Source organism: Typopeltis vanoorti, chromosome 5, assembly GCF_054136105.1.
Source record: "Typopeltis vanoorti isolate ZY-2024b chromosome 5, IOZ_Tvanoo_1.0, whole genome shotgun sequence".
Taxonomy (NCBI): domain Eukaryota; kingdom Metazoa; phylum Arthropoda; class Arachnida; order Uropygi; family Thelyphonidae; genus Typopeltis; species Typopeltis vanoorti.
The window spans coordinates 69,493,467-69,516,171 of NC_143553.1; the positions used below are offsets into that span (position 1 = coordinate 69,493,467).

Sequence of the window (22,705 nt, forward strand, 5' to 3'; positions counted from 1 at the left end):
GATAATTTTCCAAATAATTGCTTGCACATAAATATTCCATGTTCTATTTTAAAAGAATAGCATTTAACTAGAAAACGTCATATAAATTGCAACGAGAATTATTTGATATTTTACAAAGAATTGGAGAATTACATTAAAATAAATTTCTTAAGTAAACTGTAGTTATTTAATAAACGTATTTAAATTAAGTACAAAAAATCGGTTTTGTGATTTTATTTTTTAATCAGTAATTTATTTACATTTGCAAGGAAGAAGAATTCTTTTCACAACTAGTAAAATATATTTATTAAGAAGTGATGAAATTTACACTAAATGAAAGCTCTTGTAGATGTTTGAAATTATATACAACAGTTTAATATGGCTGTGACATTTTCTTAGCTGCACGATCTTATAGCTTGCAAAGCAAGATAATAATCTTCTCCCAAAACTTCTCTATAGGTAGATCCTATAGGGACAATTTTCAACTGAGTGGCTGAATCCTTAAATAGAAGATCTGTCTTTCCTTCGTATCGTCCAAATATATGAAACTGTTGAGAAGTCGGACTAAAGCAGTTACTTGATTGAGCTAGCACTGTTTGTATCTCCAGTATTTCTGCTCTGGTCTTGTTTTCTGATGTCATCACCTGCAATGAAAGTCACATTACAAATCACGAATTAAAATCATATATCGTAGAACAACAAGAATAAGGAAACATTTTATTTTCTGCTATTTTAGACCAAAAAAAAAAAAAATTTAATCGTTTAAATTTAGTCGTATAAATAATTTTGAATTCGGTATTTTTGAGATCGAACACAAGAATGTATTATTTAATTCGAGGTTATCTTTTGATATATAAGATTTATTTCATTTACTTTTAATATTTATTTGAAAACTAGTGTCATATTAAACAGGTCGTTAATCGTTTTAACTTGTTTCTATAATGTAAGTGTAACACAGCAAAATGTTATCTTTATAAATCTTAGCTCGCATTTTCTAATAGTTTCTTATAAAATGTTGTTATCTAACTTTTCTATATAAAGTGGAATTTAGATTAGCATGGAACTTAAATTCCTTTATAGTCTACAAAGCCCTTTCTACTTCCTTATAGCAGGAAAAATAAACAACGACTCTGCTAATCCCTCTCTCTCTGTTGTTATCTTGTTATGCTTTAAGTTTAACACACTTCCGAAGCAGGTGTTGTTTATTTGTGCTTATTTATGAATGTCAGAGTTATTTAGATAAACATGGACATTCTAGGAAGTTTAGAACTAATCTAATCTAATATACAAAGTGTGCAACGGATTTCTAACTTGCGACATTATTTTACATTATTGGTAGCCAGTAACCATTATTGACTCTGGGCGGTAAGTAATTCAAAAATTATTAGATTTTCAATAATGAATGAAAGAAAAAAAAATTAAATGAAACTGACAGTATTTGCGCTAAATATATTTAAACGTATATGCTCTTCAGAGAAAATTTCAATATTCAATTCATAATCATAATTTATTTATTATTTGTAAATAAAAATCATTTTATTTACAAATAATAAATAAATAAATAATAAAAGTATAAATAAAATTAAAATTTTATAAATTATATAAAATTGATATTAAATTTATTTATTAGAAAACGCAGTGTGTGCCATCAAGAAAGCACCGTTCCAAACAATCGTACCTAAAATAAAGTCAAAAGCTATACAGCACCCCCCCCCCCACACACACACTCATCGAACCTTAATCGAAATAAGAAATCAATTAAAAATGAATTTGAATTTAACATAATTATAGTTTCATCTTACATGATGTGAGGGAACTTTGGCTAAATTGCATTCCCTATAGTCTTCAATGGGTCTTTGGCCTCCATTTCCACATAAAAGTCTGAAATCTTCGGAATGAAGATTCTCGGTCCATTCAAGATCGCTCTTACCATCCGTGTACTGAGGAACTGTTGTGTGTTTGATGAAAGACACTTCTCCCATTCCTTCTGCAAGACAGCGGAAAGCTCCGGCATAGCCACTATATCTTTCTGCTGATCCCATGGAACATTTGTTATTTCCCGACTCATCTCCAATGCACTGACTGCAGAGTTTTTCGGCTGATGTTGAATTGTTGTTGTAATTAGCTCCAGGTAAACAACCGCCAGAGAAAAATTCAGCCAAGGCTTCAGTAGGATCGCATGAATTATTTAAATCGCCGTTTTCCAACAACCTTCCCACTGGAATCACATAGCCAGCTGTTCTGTTTATTCCAGTGTGACAAGATCTGAGACCTGAAAATTAAAAGGAAAGAATTTGCACGTCAAATAAATTAAACAGTTGAGCTGTATTTAAATCGAGTGCAAAATACTCTTTCAGAATTAAAAATTAATGTTATTTTTTAATTTTTAATGCTATTTTTAATGTTAATTAATGTTATACTGTGCAACAAAAATAATTTCATTCATTCATTTATTTTTAGTATTTTATTATTTATTACTTTACGTTTATTTTATTATCTATTTTGGCAGAGAGAAAATACGTGTAAATTTCTTTCGTTTCTTTTTGATAACAAAAATAATCTAAAATATGCCATCGAGCATTCATATTAGCCCTTATTTACTTAGCAAAATACATGTAAATTTCTTTTATTTCTTTTTGAAAATAAGAACTATCTTAAAAAAATATGCTATCGAGCATTAATATTAGCCCTTATTTAATTTATAGTACTTAAAGACATGTTCATAATAAAATATATATAATAGAATATATATATATATATATATATATATATATATTATTTTTATTATTGTTTTTTTATGCGTATTTTTTTATTTTATTTTTCTTGGCTAATTTTTACACGACGAAATGCGAAACGATCCTTAAAAAATAAATAAAAATCAAAGAAAGGCTGATCTTTATTTATAACATAATCAATAATTTTGCAATTTTTTCCCATTTTCATTTTCAAATATATTTACACGGTCTCTTAATATTATCGTTAAAATTTACATTAAAAAATTACACCAATTCGCGATTCCTCATTCCTACTGTTAAAAGCTTAATCGAAGGCCGGTGAACTTTAAAATTGGAATCTGAAATTCATATGAACAAAAAGGCATTTCATCGATTATCTCTGTTTTCCTATTGGAACAACAAATAGGTTAACAAAATTTTTTAGTAACGCAAATTTCATCAAAATGTGCCCAAAGTAGAACTGTTCTTTTATATAGGCAGACCGACCGACAGACATACGCGCTACTTATTTGAAAGTCTCTTTATAAAACAATTCACTAGATTTATATTGCACCTACCTTTCAAATCACTTAATTTCGTGACGTTATATCCAGAATTAACAACAGCCACTGCGAAGTAGCGGGCGGCTGTCTCTCCGTACAACTCGGCAGCAACAGGTATCAGGTGATAGACACTAGGAAAATAGAAAATAGGTAGCAGAATGGATGCTAATATGTTACAACTAAATGTTAACAAATACTGTAATATCAGTTCCTGTATGAATTAGTACTTAAGAGTAGTATCACTAAATTTGAATCTCAAATTTTTACCTCTTGGAATAGCTGGAAAGTAATGAGACAAAATTCGTATAAAATCGAGTATTCAGTTAATCGTCTGATACATCGTGATCACCTTCCAAGTAACCTCCTTCCCCTCCCTCCTTCCCCCACGAAACGCGCCGGTTCCAACGTTTCTTCCATGCGGTATCACAGGACTGGAAGTCTAGCTCGCTTATGGTATCTTTTACTGCTCTTTAGATGGTTTCTAGAGTCTCAAAAAGGCGCCTTTCACCTTGCTCTTGAGCTTGGGAAAAAAGAAATAAGTCACACGGAGACAGGTAAGCTGTGGTGACAAAATATTAACTTTTTTTTTTTTTTTTGACAAGAGATGGCAACTAAGCAGGCAGGACGGATATTGCGTATTGAGTTATGCGATCGTATATCAGGCAGTATGCGATATAACCAGCCATTTCAGGTATGCTTTAATATTTTAAAAGTGTTTGAAAATTTTTGTTTGAAATGACATCCCAAAACTTGATAGATGGTAGCTGTAGACAGTTTATTTGCATGCAAGGATTCGTTGAAGTACGACTTAAGATTGTAGCACGAAAGCAAGTAAGCATGTCATAAAAACAGTTAAATACTTATTCTTAGCAGTTAAATAATAGTAATGATACTTATTATCAATCAGTAGGGTAGATAATAAGCAAGGCATGATTGATGATTGTCTGTGATGGCAATAATTGATGACTTCTACTTCAGATCTCTAAGGTTACTGATCACCCAACAAATTGCAAGAAGATCCTCACGTAAATAATTGTGAGAATTATGTCATCTAGAGAGAGAGAGAGAGAGAGAGAGAGAATGCAGACTTCCAGTGAAAGGGAAGGACAACATAGAAAATGTCTTGTAAACGATTTCAAAAACAGAATTATTTCTCAGTTTTGGATACTCTTATGAGAAAAACTTTCTTGGATATCTCTCCCTGGATCCAATGGATGTCACACTTCAGCTGAAATCAGCCACACTTTAGCTTTACTAACAGAGCCTGCTCTAGACACCATCATAACGAGTGCTTGCTTTGAGCATCATTTTATAAGAGTGGCTTCCACCAGCATATAAATAAATTTTTAAAAAATCAAATCATCAGTACTGGAAGTATGTAATTTTATATTAAAATAAAAAAATTACTAGATTAGTAGGAAGACTTTTCATTCCACAAAACACAAATTTAAAATTTTTTCTTTATTTAAATTTTGAAGGGAAAAAAGGCAAAAGTCAATAAAGAGGGGTGTGGTGCTAAAATTTTTACTTAGGGCAGAAAATTACCTAGATCCGATTCTGGTTACAAATTATCGACTGATCATGACTAGCCGTGTTTCTTCCCTCTTTTTTTTTTTCCTTTTTCCTGAAAACAAGTCGATTAGATATTAATATTTGCATTTTTAATTAGTGGATGCAATTATGATCTGCTACTGAACTATTTCCATGACTAGAAATAGTTCCAATGTCACAAACTCATTTAGAATTCAAGGATAAAATGTTAGTCCAGCTGATGAATCTGAAACACTTTCACAACTGCATTACACGAACTGTTTCTTCAAGAACCTTCAACACCAGGAAAGGGAACTTGTTTTCAAGAGTTAAATATAATGACAGAAATTTTGTCATCCAATTGGTAGGCTTTTTTCTTAAAGAACAATTGAATTATAACAATAGTGAAGATAATCATGGTTATCTGCAGATTTTAAAACGAGGAAAACGATAACTATGATTTAGAATTCCTCCAAGCCTGTTTTAAAACCAAAGAAAAGGCTGATCGGATTCATTGCTGTCTTCTGGTGAAATTGATTGCATGGAACATGCGCATGTACTTCGCAAATGTTTGAGCGTTCGCTTTAAAAGCTAATATCCTTAGCCTCCCCTCATTTCTTTTATTTCTCATGGAGATCTTACAGCAGGATTTCGATACCCTGCCAACCATCCTGGCTGATCGAGTGGGTAGTCTCTCTCTCTCTCTCTCTCTCTCTCTCTCTCTCTCTCTCTCTCTTTCTTTCTCTCCAAGCTACAGATCATGGATTCGAATTTCACTATAGCATGAACGTTTGTGAATGCATTTCCGTGATAAGGTGATTTTCGTCGCTAGATACGAGACCACCATGCTGCTTTATTTTCTAGGAAAAATAATAAATATGTTTTGGTCAAGAACTTTTTGTATGGTAGATTACATAAAATATTTTCATATTACCATTGTAATATCTTTGAAAAGCAAACGAACCTTATAAAAATATAATAAAAAATATAATAAAAAAGACCGTTATAAGTTGAATTCTATTCTCCTCACTAAAGGAACTTTGGTAAACTTTTTTTTTTTTTCAGTCAGTTGCCTAGTTATTCGATCTCTGGCACAAGAGTTTTAACGGAACTCAATAAAACAGACAGTAGAACTCTCACACTTCATACAAGAATATGTAGTGCTAAGATTAGTGATCACGAGATAGCTGCAGTTGTCTGGCATACTCTCTCCCTGGGTTCAGGGAGAGAGTATGGCATCATTGAAATCATGAAATCGTTGATAGCCTTTGGGAAGCTATCAGTGCCAGATTAAGTGGGATATTAGCTGGCCACGATCATCAAAAATAAAAAAATAAAAAAAAAGGTAGTTGGGCTAAGATGGCCTCACTTACTACCTTTGCAGAATAAACGGAGTTAGAGGATTCCCGATTGAGTAAAGAATTGGATTTATCTTATTGTGCTTAAAAACTTTTCCTGTTAAGGCCTTACCTTCCAGCCGTATACATATCTCCTCCATCTAACGTAATAACATCAGCATTTCCTTCCTGTATTGCTTCTAGACAAGCCACTTTACTGTCTTTAGAAACGCATTGGATACCAGACGAGATTCTTCGAGAATAGGCGGCCTTGGCAAAGTCTTCACATTTTGCTAAACCTTCGGGAGAAGTCGTACACATTCTGAAACGCCGAGGTGGACAATTACCGTAGAATTTCTCGATGGACAGACGGAAATCGCCTGGATAAAATAAAATAAAATAATTGTAATTTAATGCGATATTTGCAGGATAATAATTGAAATAAAGTCATAGAAGAGTAATAAGCAGGAATTACAAGTGGATAAATGATTCGTAACTTATACATTGGAGAAGCTATAAACGAAATAAAAATGAAAATTGTATATTTGTAGAGGACATTACAGTAATTCCTTCGAAAACAGAACTGCAAAATGTTTTCCAAAGAAGGATATAGTTTTTATGGATAGGTAATAGAGAGAAATTAAAAAAAAATTAAATAAATACCTGGCTATAAATACCAATAAAATCAGTGTCTTGGTCATTGAGTAGAAATTCACCTGTCACTGCTAAGATCCTTATTTAATAGAGAAACAATACACCAATTTCAAGTTTTAAATATCTTGGAAGTGACCAATGTAAATCTACTCAGAAAAATAAAACAGGATATTGATATCATTGGGATAATGGAAAACTGAAGGGGAAAAGAGATAGGTAATCTGCTGAGGTACAGCAATTTGTTTAAAATGGTTTTTGAAAAGAAAGATGATGAGAAAATGAAATGTTTAAAAGTAATATTAATCCATTGTGCGTTAAAATAATAATAATAAACTCCTTTTGCTTTACGAATTAAAATAGAATTTAGTGCTATTTTGATTATTGGATTCCTCAACCACGTGTTTCCCGCAAAACACTCCCTAATTTCTTCTGCCTTCTTTCTTAGTCTACTTTTATCTTTCTTCTCTCTCTCTCTCTCTCTCTCTCTCTCTCTCTCTCTCTCTCTCTCTTTTATTTTACAATAGATTAAGCACCACATATCAGTTTCAGGTTGACGACCCACAATGGAAAAATCTCAATCTCAAAGTCGAAAAGAAGAACAAAGAACGAAAAGAAAGAAAGACAAAAATATATAAAGGCGAGTTCTCCAATGGCTACACTCTAAGCGATGATTTCGTGAATCTTTAATGAAACAGCCGAATCTTCCTCCCTGCAACACACACACACACACACACATTCCTTGCAATAGCCGTTGGACTTTATGTTTCTAACTGATCGAGTCTGATAAACAGGTTTCTGGGTCTGTGACCCGCCAACTGAACTCTTTAACCAGTATGGAGTAGAAGTTCATTCTCTGTTTATTTTTTTGGTTCATATAAACAAATAACCAGCCACCATAAGCGTGTGGCATAATATAAGATTTTGTATTAAAATAATTTGTCTATTTTCTTAACATTCTTCATTGTATTTGTGCTCATTTATGATAATTGTAGTATTGATATTAACTGACAAAACAAAAATATATGTCAAACATAATTTCGCTAACTTTGCGTGTGTGCGTGCGTGTGTGTGTGTGTGTGTGTGTGTGTGTGTGTGTGTGTGTGTGTGTGTGTGTGTGTGTGTGTGTGTGTGTGTGTGTGTGTGTGTGTGTGTGTGTGTGTGTAGCCAAGTGCTGCAGGATGCACAAATCTGCATAATTTATGGAGTCAGAAAGCTTGTTCAATGTTCGGCGAATTTGGTAATTCGCCGAACACAAAAATGACAACTATTTATTCGTATCACGCCTAACTGTCGTAGGCAGAAACTAATAATAATAATAATTATAATAATAATAATAATAATAATAATTATTATTATTAGTATTATTATTATTATTATTATTATTATTATTATTAGTAGTAGTAGTAGTTTATTTACTTTGTATGAGTAAATGGAAGTACCGAACACGTTCGCGAAGAATGAAAACGATAGATGGCGTGAGTATATAAGTTGTTGAAACATCGCTAGGACATTAGTGAATGTAGATGTGAATAAAACGAATATTAATTATACTGATAACATTATTTTTATCATTATTATTACTATGTATATTTATAAAAAATGAATATACTCATCAGCCTTTCATCAAGAAGGGTCTTATGGAATTGACAAGAATGTCTTATATTGAATTTAATAAACATACAGTGTTCGCAAGTTTAAAAAGTCTGAAATAACACGATGTTCAACACAGTGCTGTAATAATTAAGGCTTAATCTTTTACCAACTGTGGTCAGCCCAGCCTAAGATACTCAGAACTAGGTTATGATAATTGCATCGCATAGATCAGGGGTAAGGAACGTCCGGCCCGCGAGCCGTATAAGGCCCGCGAGATCATTTGGTCTGGCCCTGCAAAGCAACCGCAGGCGGTACTCGAAATTCAATAAATCTAGGAACTTTTTTCATAGCAACATAAATTTATATTAAGTGAATCATAATAACGACGTAAATTTTGAGGGACAAGCAAGGAACCTTCATTACGGGATAGAGTACATGACGGGAGTTGCCGCAGCAGCCAACGGGAAGACCTCGAAAGTCGAGGTCTTCTCGTTGGATATGTTCCAAATCCAAGATGCAGGATTAGAACAGCGATCAAAGCAAAATAATTGCTTCGCTGGAGACACATGAAGGGAAAACCTGTCAGGGAACTCAATGATAGCAAGTGGCTGTGTGATCTAGCGTTCATGGTGGACATCACCAAGTACCTCTCATAGCTGAACGTCAAGCTGCAGGACTCCAACCAGCTTCTCAGCTCCCTGCTTTCAAACGTGAAATAATTTGAAGCTAAATTAAGGCTGTGGAAACTGCAACTCGAAAGGAATAACACGGTGCATTTCCCCACCTCTGGAAGGACAAAAGCTTTCTACGACACTTGAATATGCTGATGAATGTGCGAAACTAATTGAGGCATTTAATGAAAGATTCAAGGATGTGAAAAAGTAAACAAATGGAATTGAACATATTTGCGACACCGTTCAATGTGGAACCAACTGATGTGCCTGATAACCTACAACACGAAATCATTCAGCTACAAAGCGATGATGAGCTGAAAGTTAGGTACAACAGCCTCCCACTGCTTCAGTTCTATAAACGTTACATAACCAATGATGAATTTCCCACTTTGAGGAGAGATGCATTGAAATATGCATCTGTGTTCGGAACAACTTACTGCTGCGAGCAGTTCGTTTCAAAACTTACCATCGCAAAGAGTCGACTACGCTCCAGACTGAATGATGCAAACCCTGGAAAAGCAGTTGCGAGTAGCAACATCATCAATACCAGCTAATATCATACGCCTCACCAAAGAGAAGCAGTTCCAGCCATCACATTAGAGGTGAGTTAATTAAATGTTTGACCAAATGCAGCAGGCTAATTTTTAAGTTGATAAGTTGATTTTTAAGTTGATGTATAGCCTGCGAATGATGTTATAAATATCCAAGCCCTTGGCAGAAAAAAGGTTTCCCCATCCCTGGCATAGATCAACAATGAAGCATATTCATAACATTTCAACATGATATGCAACATGAATTCAACAACAATTCCATCAATGTCAGCTTATGTATTACAAAATCATTCTGGTACTATTATTTTTTTCAAATTAAAATTATCTTTATTTCTGTTGAAGTACGCCATATCGTATAAGAAACTAGTAGAACACAATGATAAAAAAAAAATTATTTCATAATTTTTATTGTGGTTATACCGAAATTATTGCAACGGATAATCAAGTCATTCTTTCACGGTTATTTTACCTATAGAACATTGGGGGGGGGGGTGCACACACTAAGTGCTGCTGTATGCTAGCACATGAAATGAAAATGGAAACATTGTTTGATATTTGCTTTTTTTTAGTATTTTTTTTAAAAAAAATCAACAAATATTGATATTTACCAAGATAAGTATCCCAGCGGTCTTCTCCTTCAAGTATGGTACGAATGCCGGTAACAGTCGAAGAAGATATGAATGCAGTTGGGAACCATATTGGTCGTTCGGATTCACCCGTTGAATATCTTGAAAAAACTTCATGAATTGCTGACAGATACCTTTCCTTCTCTTCGGGACTTGTTTCTAATGTTATGAGGGGAGGAAAGATATAAAATATTAGATCCATCTAACTTAAATTTCATGGAATCATGAGAGTCAAAATTTCAAAAATAAATAAATAAATTATCAACTGAACAAACTTGGCGTCATACTAAAAAGTCACGTTCTCTTCGCTTTCATTTCATATCGTTAATCAAAGACAGATTATATTTAAAGAAAAAGCGAGGAAATTGCTCTAAATTTCAAATTTTATTTTTTTTACAGAGATGTCTGTATAGTCCTTTATTATTATTATTATTATTTTTTTTTATCCGGCCGGTATTCGAATTAATCTATCTTTGGTACAGCAACTCAAAAATCGGGAGTAGAATTTACACTATAAATAGCAATACATATCTGTTAGCGTTTAGTACCACGAGATGGCGCAGATACTACTACTACTCTCTCCCTCTCTCTCTCTCTCTCTTGATGCCTGTGAAATCATCAGTGGCCTTGGATTCAGCTTTCAGTGGTAGCTAAAGATGGAAATCCACTATCTTTCAAAAAGTTAATTAATGCTAAAACAGCTGCTCCTACTCCTATTGGGAATAAAAGGCGTTAAAATGATTTATTATTATTATTATTTATTTTTATTCAGCGGTTGATATCATTGGGATAATGGAAAACTGAAGGGGGAAAAGAGATAGGGTATTCCTGAGGTACAGCAATTTGTTGAAAATGGTTTTTGAAAAGAAAGATGATGAAAGAATGATGAGAAAGATGACGTCGCATCGCAGACAGCGAATTCAGTAACATGTGTCCAACTCGACTTCCATGTATTATAAGAATTGTCAAGAGCAAATTTTTGCATCTTCGTAAAAGTGTTCTAATATTTTACATGAAAAAAATGAAAGAAAAAAAACTTTTTGCTAAGGAATAACAGAAAATGTGGATTTCTTACGAATTAATTTTAAAAACGATTTTAAAATTTTATTAATGATCTATGTAAATACAAACGTTTTGGCAAAATGTTATCCTTTGCTGACGATACGGCTTTAGTATACACCGAAACAACCCTTGAAGATCTAAAAATTCGGATTAATAGCGATATGTTAAAACTAAGTATATAGCTTAGCAACAATGGATTTAACATTAATACCGACAAAACGATATATATGTACTTTACATTAACAGACAAATTAGATCACAGTATAACTATAAAATGACATGAAAGGAAATGTAGTGCTACTCTAAATTGTAAATGTAGCTTAATCAAAAAAAAAAAAAAAAAAAAACGTTAGGTATTTGGGTCTCCATATCGATAGCAATTTGAAGTGGAACTCCCACACCACTTTCTTAACAAATAAGTTCAGGTTCATAAGAATATATTATGTTAAAAAATTTGTAAATGCAGCATTCTTAAGATGTTTATACTATTCCTGGATAAATTCTTCCCTGCAATATGGCATTACCTGTTGGGGCGGAGACTATTATAACAATCTGCTTCCATTAATAAGAATACAAAACAGAATAATTAGAGCCATAACTCAGCCAATGATCTGTATATCGTTCATAATATTCTACCATTTCAGAAACTATATCTCTATGGTTGTCTGTTATATGTGAAAAGAAACACTGAAAGTTTCTTGGTATATAATGTAGACTATGGATTGCGCTGCTGTCGAAACCCGCTGGAAGTACCTAAGGCTAACGAAGAAATTTTTCATAAATCTTTCGAGTACATTGCACCGAGTAGCTATAATAAACTTCCGAATGAAATTAAATCTATAACCTCAGAATATGTATTCAGAAAAAGATTGAGAAACTACCTTATGGGATTAAACAATGTTGACAATTATTTTAAACGTTTATTATAAGAGAGCATTATAACTCATATATCATAACCAATTAAGGTATTGATTTACAAATTGGTTCATTCAATTAGGTATTAAAATATCAACATGTACATTATTATAACTGGTAAGAGAGCCCTCTTAGATGCGGTCCCCGGACTCTCAGTGTCTGTTTTGAGCTAATTACTTTTCTATGGCTACGGCCCTTGGTTACACATATTTGCATTAACTAACTTACATTACTCTAAACCAGTTACTTATCATAACTATGAAACCATTCGAAATATATTATATTCTACTTGCATATATGAGAAAACTTTTTATTAACCATAATAAAATATTAGCCAAAATAAGTGTTAGTACCAACAGAATATGATAGTAATACTTGAATTTTATTTTGTAACATTGTATTGCACTGTGCATTGAATTGTATTGTGAAATATTGTCATAATTATCCAAGTTGAATAGTATAATATGTATAATTTGTATACGTGATGTGAATAATAAAAACTGTTAAACTATTAAACCTTAAAAAATATTTTCATCAAATTCATCTTCACGGGATGCATAAGATCCTATGACAGTACTACATAAAAAATTCTACATTATTATGAGTAATTTATGTTCGCCTTTATTTTGTAGAATATTAATTTAATACTGGTAGTTATTCATATACAAATGCAGGAATACAATCATATAAAATTTCAGTATACTAATTAAAGAATATTAATTTATTCTTAAATTAATTCTACAGTATTATATTTTATGGATGTATTATATAAAAGCATATATAGCTATCTGCCCCTGCAGTATTTTAGACAGTTAATAATATAATATTGCATTCTAGAAGTAAAAATTAATATTGTATGTATTCTAGAGGTAAAAATTAAACGAGAAGAACAGTGCGGTATTATACATTACACCGAATGCATGGGGTTATGACTCTTGTAATTATAGAAAGAGGCATTTATAATGCAGATGTTCAGATCCTCATACATAAGCTATTAATGAGGCTTATTATTATTATTATTATTATTATTATTATTATTATTATTATTATTATTATTATTATTATTATTATTATTATTATTTTGTTGTCATTGCAGAGAAGCAAAGAATTATACATCCGGAGAGTGTTTCGAAATCAGTAGATTTGCCAGAAGGAATCTAAGAAAGAAAATGAAGTCGAAGAGAACTGAGTTGAAAGAGTAGTGATTTGCACATTTAAATCGAAATTCATTCATTTCGTCTAATTTTCGCTATCATTACATATTAATCTTAAAATATAGACCTCCTTGGGCAAAACCCCCTTGAGAAAATGATAAAACGATCATATATAATATTTTTTTAATGCGGTTTCATTTTGTCTGGAATAAAGAAAATAATTAAATTTGAAAAAAGTAATATTCAACTTTTAACTCAGTCCTATTATTATTATTTTTTTTAATTTTCATTAAGAATTTATTTAAAACCAGAGTTTCGGTGGGCTTGTTGCTGTGTTAAAATATTACCAATTTCATTCCCTTTTATTTATTTATTTTTTTTTTAAAGCGGCTCTTTACATTTCTGGTATAAGGGGAACGCAGTACGCTTTGATTTGGTAGCGAGCTTCTTACTACTGAGCTACAGGCAATCGCCTTTTGTTCTTGACGACGTAAACCACCACACATTATCCAATAGATGAAAGATATTATCCTATTTTACGTTTGTTTTCAAATAAATGCAAAGAAAGAGGTAAAAAACGATCTAATAATAAAGAATTAAAAGCAACATTAATATTTTCGATTGGTCTCGGTTTGTGTAAGAAGACGAAAAGCCTGTTATTAATTAAGGTTAATTTCGATATCTGTAAATTTGTAATTTATAGCAAATATGAAGAAAATTGTTTTGTAAAAAACATGTTTGTTTTTCTATGTTTTTTAATGTTTCAAAACATGGAAAAGTTACAGTTGAATCGGAACAATAATGCCTACACGCAGCTGGCTTGAACTAAGATTTAATTTAATGAATTCCAATAAAGATCTCTTTGCAAATATAATCTTAATATTCCATAGTCAGTTACATTCCATTTTACAATACCATTGTTTTCATTTAAATTAAAAAAAAAAAAGAAGAAGAAAGAAGTACAAAAAATGCATATATGTCTTTACAATGTCACTATAGAATTACCTGCTGTTGTTACAAAAGTATTTGATGGCCTGCGTGCCCATATACAAGCTTCTTCCGAGAGAGATCTTTTACTGCCATCTGGACATAAATAGGAAAGTTGTTGCTGAGCGTCCGGGTGGTTTTGGACAAACGTTTGTAGAGCTTCCAGTTTAGTAAAACCAACATCTCCATGGCCTTCATAGACACATCTTATGGTGCCTTGATAGCCAGCATAACGTTCATATCGCATACCACACGTATCAGGTTGGCTGCAAAGACTACACAGAGAAGGAAGTTCTTGCTCTTTGGGGATTAAAAAAAAGGTCAGAATTAATTTAAATAAACTATTTTTACGGTCATTATACAGTCGTAATTATACGACTGAAGAACATTAGACAAATTTCATTTTTATACACTTGTAATAACAGCAATACTTGACTTACTTAGATAGGAGTCTAATAAATTATCAGGAGACCATGTTCCTGGTGCACAGCTCTCATTGAAAAAAGAAGCTACTGTGTAGATATCTCCTCTACAATCAGGTTCCATTATTCTCTTTTCAAGCAAAATACCTAGAGGAATATTCCATCCGACTGTACGCCCTACTCCAGTAAAGCACGCTCGTTTACCACGAAGATCCATTAACGAGGAAATGTTGGAGGCAGCAGAAACAAGAGCAATTGATTGATATCTGTAAGGAGCTGTGCAAACATCAAAGTTTTATTTTAGTGTAATTATTTGAACTTTAATAATTATATTACTTCATAAATAATAAATTTACATTCGTAAAGAGAATAATCAAGAAATCAGGCTTATACGAAACCAAGTAATTTCGTTTCATATAAGCCTGATTTTTATTATTATTTTTTTTTTGCCAATAATAGGACGTTAATCTCATCTATGTTCTATATATTTCTCTGATTTGTTTATCTGTTTTTGCAGAGAAAATAAACCAACTTTCCTGGAGGAATAAATCTGTCAGCCCACATATGAGACTTTGCCAGACTCATAAAGTTCAGCTTGAGCGAAACGTACTTGTAACGGAGAATTGTCTGAGTTAGCAACATCAGTGGCTTAGAATCTACCAGTATTGTATATCGCAAAAGATAAGCGCCAAGGAATCAATTGTTAATTGAACAGTGAATTCAACAAGTTCTGCCTTCACAGTCTGTTCTAAATAAAACTTCTAAAGGAAAATACATTTATTTTACATTTTGAGAAATAAACGAAGAGAATAAGTTTTTGTTACGAGTATTAAGAAACATAACAGCCATTCGGATTATTTATTTCGGCAACTTAGTTATGTGATCAGAGAATCTTCTAGGGACCTTATAATAATGTGTCCATAGACTGTTTCAAATCAAGATAAATTATTCGCTATCAGACGGAGGTAGTATTTATTTATTTATTTGTGCTCAGAAAACTCGGGTTTTGCATCCTACATGCAATCAAATCGACAAGAAAACAAACAGAAGTAATTAATGGGAATTAAATGGTATAGTACGCAAGTAGCGGATGGCGTAGTGTGAATAGTGGATTAAATAGTGTAGCCGGTGGATTGTATGATGTAAAGTACCCTCCCGCGATGAGTTCTTGAATTCCACGGATATGTGTCACGTTTATTATTATTATTAAAGTACTTGAAATTGATTGTAAATCCAACTCGAACTTAACTTTTATTCAAAAAGTTAAACTCGAGTTGAGTTTATCTTTTTTTTATTTTATTTTAAACTCAACCTTTAGTTTTTTTTTTTTTTAAGTATAATAGAGATTGATTCAATGAATACGAAATTTTCAAACCAGGTGTGATGACTAACACATCTTGCGCAGTAAAGAATTCAATCGCCACTTTCTTCTGGTACGTGCGTCTACAACAGCCGTTTGTAACACTTATGCAATGCGCTCATGTGACTGATCACAGCGCCACTTAGTTGTGGCGGAACTAGATACTACTACTGTCCACAATAATGTGTAAACTTGTCAAATAAAAATGATAAAGGAGACATTAGTACTGTCCCCTGTAAAACTGTGCAGTTTAAAATAAAACATTTTAATAACAGAAAAACAGATATTCTGTCAACAGATATTTCGTCACTGGAAATATCCTGGGATGTTCAAATAACAAATTACAAAATAAGAAGAAATATGAATTATATTATAACAAACTTAATATCAGTGTAATCAGCATAATGTTGTAATCAGTTATCAACATAACGTAACTATTGTTATTCATATAAGGATAGTAAGTATAGGCTTATTTATATTAAGCAATGCAAACAGAACTATTTCATGTTTATATGAATAACGGTTGTCGGTTAAATATCGTCTTTGTCTGTTAATCACATGATCTCATACCTTTGTTTATTTCCTCTAAAGCAATGGAAACAAGATCCAAATATTTTCCACCAAACAAAATACTTGATGGCTCAACGTTCACAATATCCGCTTCCTTGTTATGAATCTTATGCATGCATTCAACTCTGAAAGAGAAAAGTCAACTCTATGATAATATGTCCTTTAAGTTAAGAAATGTAACATAAAAATTGCTGTATCATACCGTAAAGTTCACGGAGGCTTATAATAATACAAAAGAAATGTAAGAAACAGACAAAAATCCTATGGAACGATTTCGTTTATAGCCCCTAAGGAGTCACTCCGCACATACACTCGTCTTTAACTTCATAACTTTAATAATATTTTAATATTAATTATTTATTATTAAACTTTTAATATTTTTATTTCATTTTCAATATTTTTATGTTATATTTAAATTTCATTTTTAACATATTAATGTTAAAAATGAAATAAAAATATTGAAAATGAAATAAAATTATTAAAAGCTTAATATTAAAATATTATTGAAGTTATGAAGTTAAAGACAAGTGCATGTGCGGAGCGACACCTTTTGGTCTATAAACGAACTCGATTCATATACAATTAGTGCTCATTGATTTCTTTAAACTTTGGCAGTTTGATTTGAAAGGGAGATTTCATTTAAAAAATAAAATAAAATAAACTTGAAGATTGAATAATTATTCAGTGTCTAAGGGGATCATTTTTTTCGTGATTACAGATGTGTTTAAGAGTAATTGCATCCAACAAAATATCAAATGCTTCTAGATTAATATTCCGAGATATTTAATTTAACAGAATGATGTAAGCAGTCTGATAAAATTGATCCAAGTTTTGTAGACTGTAGATGTTGGTTAATCATTATTACTACAAGCAAAAAACCCACCCATTCCTTGCAGTGGTGTTCAACCTTTTTTTACTACGCGAGCTACTTTTCTATAAAAAAGTTATTCGGCGATCTACTCTCTTATATAGATCACGTTCCCCCAACCTGATATCTGATTACGCACAAATAAACAACTAAAAAAAATACACAACTAAAAACTTTATTTGTGCATTTAAAAATTTATTTATCACTTTTAATTATTTTAATATATATATATATATATATATATATATATATATATATATATATATATATAGAATAAAATATTTATTTCTCTATTTTGGAAACCAAAGTTAGAAAAAACAACAGATTGATTACAAACTAACAAGTTCCAGGAAATGTTGGTTGATTAAAAAAAAAAAAAAGTTAATGTGAAATTTGGCATTGTTTGGACCTCGCAATATTTTCATAGTCAAGTTGATATGAAGAAGTGGCCAATCACAGACAGTCATCCAAATGATCATTTGTAATTTGGTTTCTTAATTGATTTTTTATGACGATCATATTTGAAAAAAGAGGATTCTGACAAGTATGTCGATCCGAAACATGACAGAATTTTTCGCGCAATATCAGTTAATATTGGGAATTTTTCATGTGCATTCTTCCAAATGACTTCATTGTTTACTGATTTTAAATGTAAACTATTCTGAATGTTTATTATCTCAAGTTCTGCTGCAGCTTGGTTTATATCAAACAGCCCACTAATTTTATTTAAAATTTCTGTGATGTTCAAGTTTTCTTGAAATGGATTATTGATAAAAGATACAATCATTTCAGTTTTATTAAAATCTTTAAATCTTGAATTTATTTCTTCCTCAACTAATTCTATTTCACGAATAAATTCTTTTAAATCATAGCGAAGCATTTCTTGATTTTGTTCAAAAAATTTTAATAAATATGGGAGATGTCTAAATTCGCGGTCATTTATATTTTTCTTTAATAAAAGTAAGTATTGTCGGAAAGTTTTTATTGAACTTAACATGTCAATTAAATTTTTATCTCTACCTTGTAACTCTAAATTTAAATTGCTTAATTTCGTACAGAAGTCTACTAAAAATGATAAGTGTAACAACCATCTTTTATCACTCAATTGTGAATAAATATCTCCTTTTTCACCAAGAAAAAATTTTATATCGTCAATTAATACAAGAAATCTTTCTAAAAATTGACTTCTGCTGAGCCAGCGAACATTATTGTACAACAGAAGTTCCCTATCATCATCTGCCTGTTTTAATTTAAATAACCGCCGTTGCGGGGCTTTTCCTCGAACAGAATTTACAATTTTAAGTGTAATATCCAAAACATCTTTTGTGTTTAATCTTTCACTGCCCAGTACTTGTTGGTGAATAATACAGTGGTACGTTAAAAAATCTGGATATTTGTCATCGTTTTTACATAATGAAATGAAGCCTGATTTTTTTTTTTTTTACCTATCATTGCAGGAGCATTATCAGTAGTAATAGACACAGGTTTAAAAGGCGGAAGTTTGTGTTGTTTCACAAAATCATCAAATGCCGAAAAAATGTCTTCTCCCCTAGTCCTTCCCAATAATGGTATAATTTTCAAAAGTTCTTCTTTACTTGAATAATCTTGAAATACCATGCGAATAAATACCATTAACTGAGCAATATCAGTGAAGTCGTTTGAGTCATCAAATTGTAATGAAATCCCTTTGCTTCAGCCCTTTTTATTAGGCCTCCTCTGAGATCTCGCATGAAGTTTGGCAACCCCCCAAAGAATCGGTGTGAGTCTTTCATCTTAAATTTCAAGTAAATAAAATATTATGTCTTCAGTTTTAATTAAATTTGTAAGTAAGGAGGAATACACAAGAGATCGACCAAAAATCGTTCCGCGATCGACGGGTTGAATACCCCTGCTTTATAGAATACCATTTATAAGTTGTATCAGTAGTAAAATTATAAGAAGTAGACTAGTAAAATATGAAAATCCATACTTGAAATTCGTAGGAATATATTGAAAGTTTACTTACTTGTGTGTTGCGGGAATACAGGTAAAGATTCCTTGGGTATCTTGTTCCATTTCTTTACAGTCTTCTAAAACTGAAGAGGTCACGCACAGTCGAACTGTTTGAAATAAATTAAAATAAAGTCAAATAAAAGTAGAATAGTGTTTAGTATATATTTTAGTGTTTCGTAATAAGTACCTTAATGTGTTAACTAAACATTTCATATTATCATCAATAGATTGTATTGAGAAGGGAATATATTCATACTTTTCAAAAAGAGAAGAATTTCAGCTTTTTAAAATTGCCTGATCATTTATATGCAAACTAACTACTCTTATAAATTGTCTATAGTAAAAAAAAAAAAAAAAAAGTGTTTTACTCGTTCGGCAAATGCAAAAATGCAATTCCCAGTCGGCTCCTAAACACAAAATCACAAGTAACATAAAGTTCTGTACCCATCGCTACATCTTTGTTAAAAAGAAGAAAAAAAATGGAGTCAAGTAGTGGATAAGAAACTACTACGAGGAGTGGGGAACGCGTTGTTCCTACAAACAGCAGTACAACTGGCAGCAACAGATGCACTTTTTTCCCGTGCAGTATGGTGGATTTAGTGATGATGGTTATACTGTGCGTAGGAAAAATCACATACCTGTTGCTGTTACTTGCTTTACTGATAGTTGTGTAATTATAAAATTTTCCTATAAAACTTGTTTTTGAAATGTTTGAAGTTGAGTATTTTTCTGCAAATGTTCACCTTCAAATACTCATGCAATCAGAGTTTGTGTTTTCATTCTTTCTACGCTTCGTAGTATTGACTTTGCATATGAAGGGGATAGGGGAGCTTGTTTCTCTTAGGCCTAATTTTTTTTTTACAAAGTAGCATTTTTTTTTTTTTTTTTGGCAAATTCAATTTTAAATTCATTAAAAGAACATAGGGACTAGTGGGTAGCGGACAGGATTTTTGAGAAACACGAGTTTAGAGAACTCGTTTCGTTTCAAAAATAGAATTTAAAAAATCCTATGTACTATTTTTTCTACTATTTCCATTGAGTTTTCTTTCTTAGAAATTTGTATTATACAGTATCTTTTTTTTTTCTTGTGTGTCAATATGCTTTAATAATCATTTACCACATATATTTAACAATATATAGAAGTTGCTAGCCAAATCTGTATAATTACTGAGGGTTCTAAAAACTTACCAGAAAACAAAGTCAGTAAACAACCGTAAAAATAAATAAATAAATAAATATATAAGAATATCCATGAAAGCATTTTGTGTAATTGTTTCGTAAACTTCAGCCATTATCTGTTTTTTGAAATTAAATTTATGAAAAACTGGAGACATTTTTGGGGGGAGTCAATAGTATATTGTATACTAGAAAAGAATTTTTCTTTTCTTTTTCATCCTAAATATCCATTGCAACGCCTTACATTACAGTGGTCTGTTATGTAAAGTTGTCTTGAGTATCTAACTTATGGCGAAGTCAACTGATCTCATTAATAGTAGGGGGGGGGGGGGGAACAGTCATGAAGTTAACTTCACATGCAAACTTTTATGAGTATACTTGTGTCGGTATACTTATTAATATACGTTTATTAATATACCTGTGGAAAACTATTTATTAAATTTATTAAATTACAGAAAATATGGAAATTATTACAGGATAATAAACATACATTGTAATTTTATAGCAAAATAAGCAAAGTTTGTGTTTGAAACTCGACTGTATTTCGAAAAACAAGGGGGGGGAGGGTTAAAGCCAAATATTATTCTTCTTGCTATTACCGGAATGGTTGGCCGAGTGGTTAGCGTATCCGCTCTTCCGCCAGGAAACTGCATGTTCGAATCACGCGTAAGCATGGATGTTTTTGAATATTTTCTCTCAGTATGGACTGGGTCACCATTGGATCCCTAGACCCAAAACCTCCTGCAGTGGGTAGAAAAATAGGCTCTTAATTTATTGTTGTTTTGTTTGCTTATGAAATATCAAAATACAGTTTATGGTGTTTAGAAATACGTTTCCGGTTTATACTTATGAATGAACTGATTTTTAAAACAACGTGTTTTTTTTTTTCTCTCTCTCTTTTCTTTTATCTTCTCTTTTTTCTCTTTTTGTTTTCTTTCCTGGCATGCAACACATAACTGTGTTGTCTCAATTACTGCATACTCGAAGCATCATTAATAATAATAAATAACCAAATATTATAATAATTTCGATCCCATGCCGAAAATTAACAAAATTTAGTGAAGCAACAATATGCTGGTGTATTTTTTTAATAACTGCTTTTATAGCCAAAGTGTTTTTTTTTTTTTTTTTTTTTTTTTTTTTTTTTTAGCGCCTATTATAACGATCAAGTGGCTCTAAGGAATGCAGTATTCTTGATAGTTAATAAAGAAAAAGGCGAATTAAATTTGGTAGAATTTACTTCTTTTATATATATTTTTAAATATCTTCTTAATCCATTACATCTAATAGTATATTTAAGATTCTCATTTTTCGTATAACACGCAGTTGTCTGACGTTAGATATCGTAAGATACCAAACATAGGTCTGAACTACTTGACTTATCAACGGCTTTTATTGTAGGCTAACATAAAACTGCTTGCTTAAGTTCAAAAGAAATTTTTTTTAAAAAAACGAAAGTTTCAATACTAAAATTTTGCAAATTCAAGTTTACAGCACGATGTCACTTACCTGTTTCGTTTTCCGAGGTACATGTTGCTACGATCACAGCCAAGAGTAGGGAAAGTGACAGAAATGCAGCCATTCTGAAAGCGAAATGCAGGATGGAAAGGTTATCTGTCCACTTAAATAGGAGATGAAGACGTCACTGCAAACTGACGTTATAAACAGGAACTAGAACCATGAACAAAGTTTATTCAATTGACCAGGTCAAACGGTCGGTTTAAGCAATGGAAGCAGATAGCTATTCGGCTGGTTATAGGCTGAAATAAATTAAGGTTATCTATTAGTCGATGACAAATGGTCTTTCGAATGTTTCCTTCATAGGAAATCCCAGTCGCTTTCTTGGAAACGATTTCTTCGTTCGTATAATAATTTCCTAATGAAGATTGTTCTACAGTGGATTATGGTTCTTTTCCTTGAAGCTGTATTTACCTAAAATTGAGTTTTATTTTACTAAAACTTTTCTAATCTTATCAGA

The 22,705-nt window shown here is 31.7% G+C and overlaps 1 protein-coding gene and 1 long non-coding RNA gene across 2 annotated transcripts; one reads left to right on the forward strand and one right to left on the reverse strand.

Annotated features, from left to right (window-relative positions):
• Nucleotides 1–198: 198 nt before the first annotated feature.
• LOC150106504 (transferrin-like) lies at nt 199–22,342 on the reverse strand. Its single transcript, XM_090393166.1, has 10 exons — nt 22,237–22,342; nt 19,565–19,658; nt 16,692–16,816; nt 14,780–15,037; nt 14,358–14,639; nt 10,204–10,380; nt 6,257–6,503; nt 3,272–3,387; nt 1,782–2,251; nt 199–623 (listed from the first exon to the last, which is right to left on the reverse strand). The coding sequence occupies exons 1-10, from the start codon at nt 22,307–22,309 to the stop codon at nt 375–377; spliced, it is 2,091 nt and encodes a 696-aa protein (XP_090249292.1). The 5' UTR covers nt 22,310–22,342; the 3' UTR covers nt 199–374.
• LOC150106505 (uncharacterized) lies at nt 14,932–15,580 on the forward strand. The gene is made up of 2 exons (XR_016548361.1): nt 14,932–15,066; nt 15,279–15,580. It is a non-coding gene; the product is annotated as an uncharacterized LOC150106505 (long non-coding RNA).
• Nucleotides 22,343–22,705: the final 363 nt, after the last annotated feature.

Bases quoted from the DNA above. Each gene is read 5' to 3' on its own strand.
- LOC150106504 (XM_090393166.1), bottom strand. From the start codon at position 22,309: ATGGCTGCATTTCTGTCACTTTCCCTACTCTTGGCTGTGATCGTAGCA. The intron at 2,252-3,271 runs GTAGGTGCAATA...TTTAATTTTCAG, and splicing joins GAAATTAAGTGATTTGAAAG to GTCTCAGATCTTGTCACACT. The intron at 624-1,781 runs GTAAGATGAAAC...CTTTCATTGCAG, and splicing joins CCAAAGTTCCCTCACATCAT to GTGATGACATCAGAAAACAA.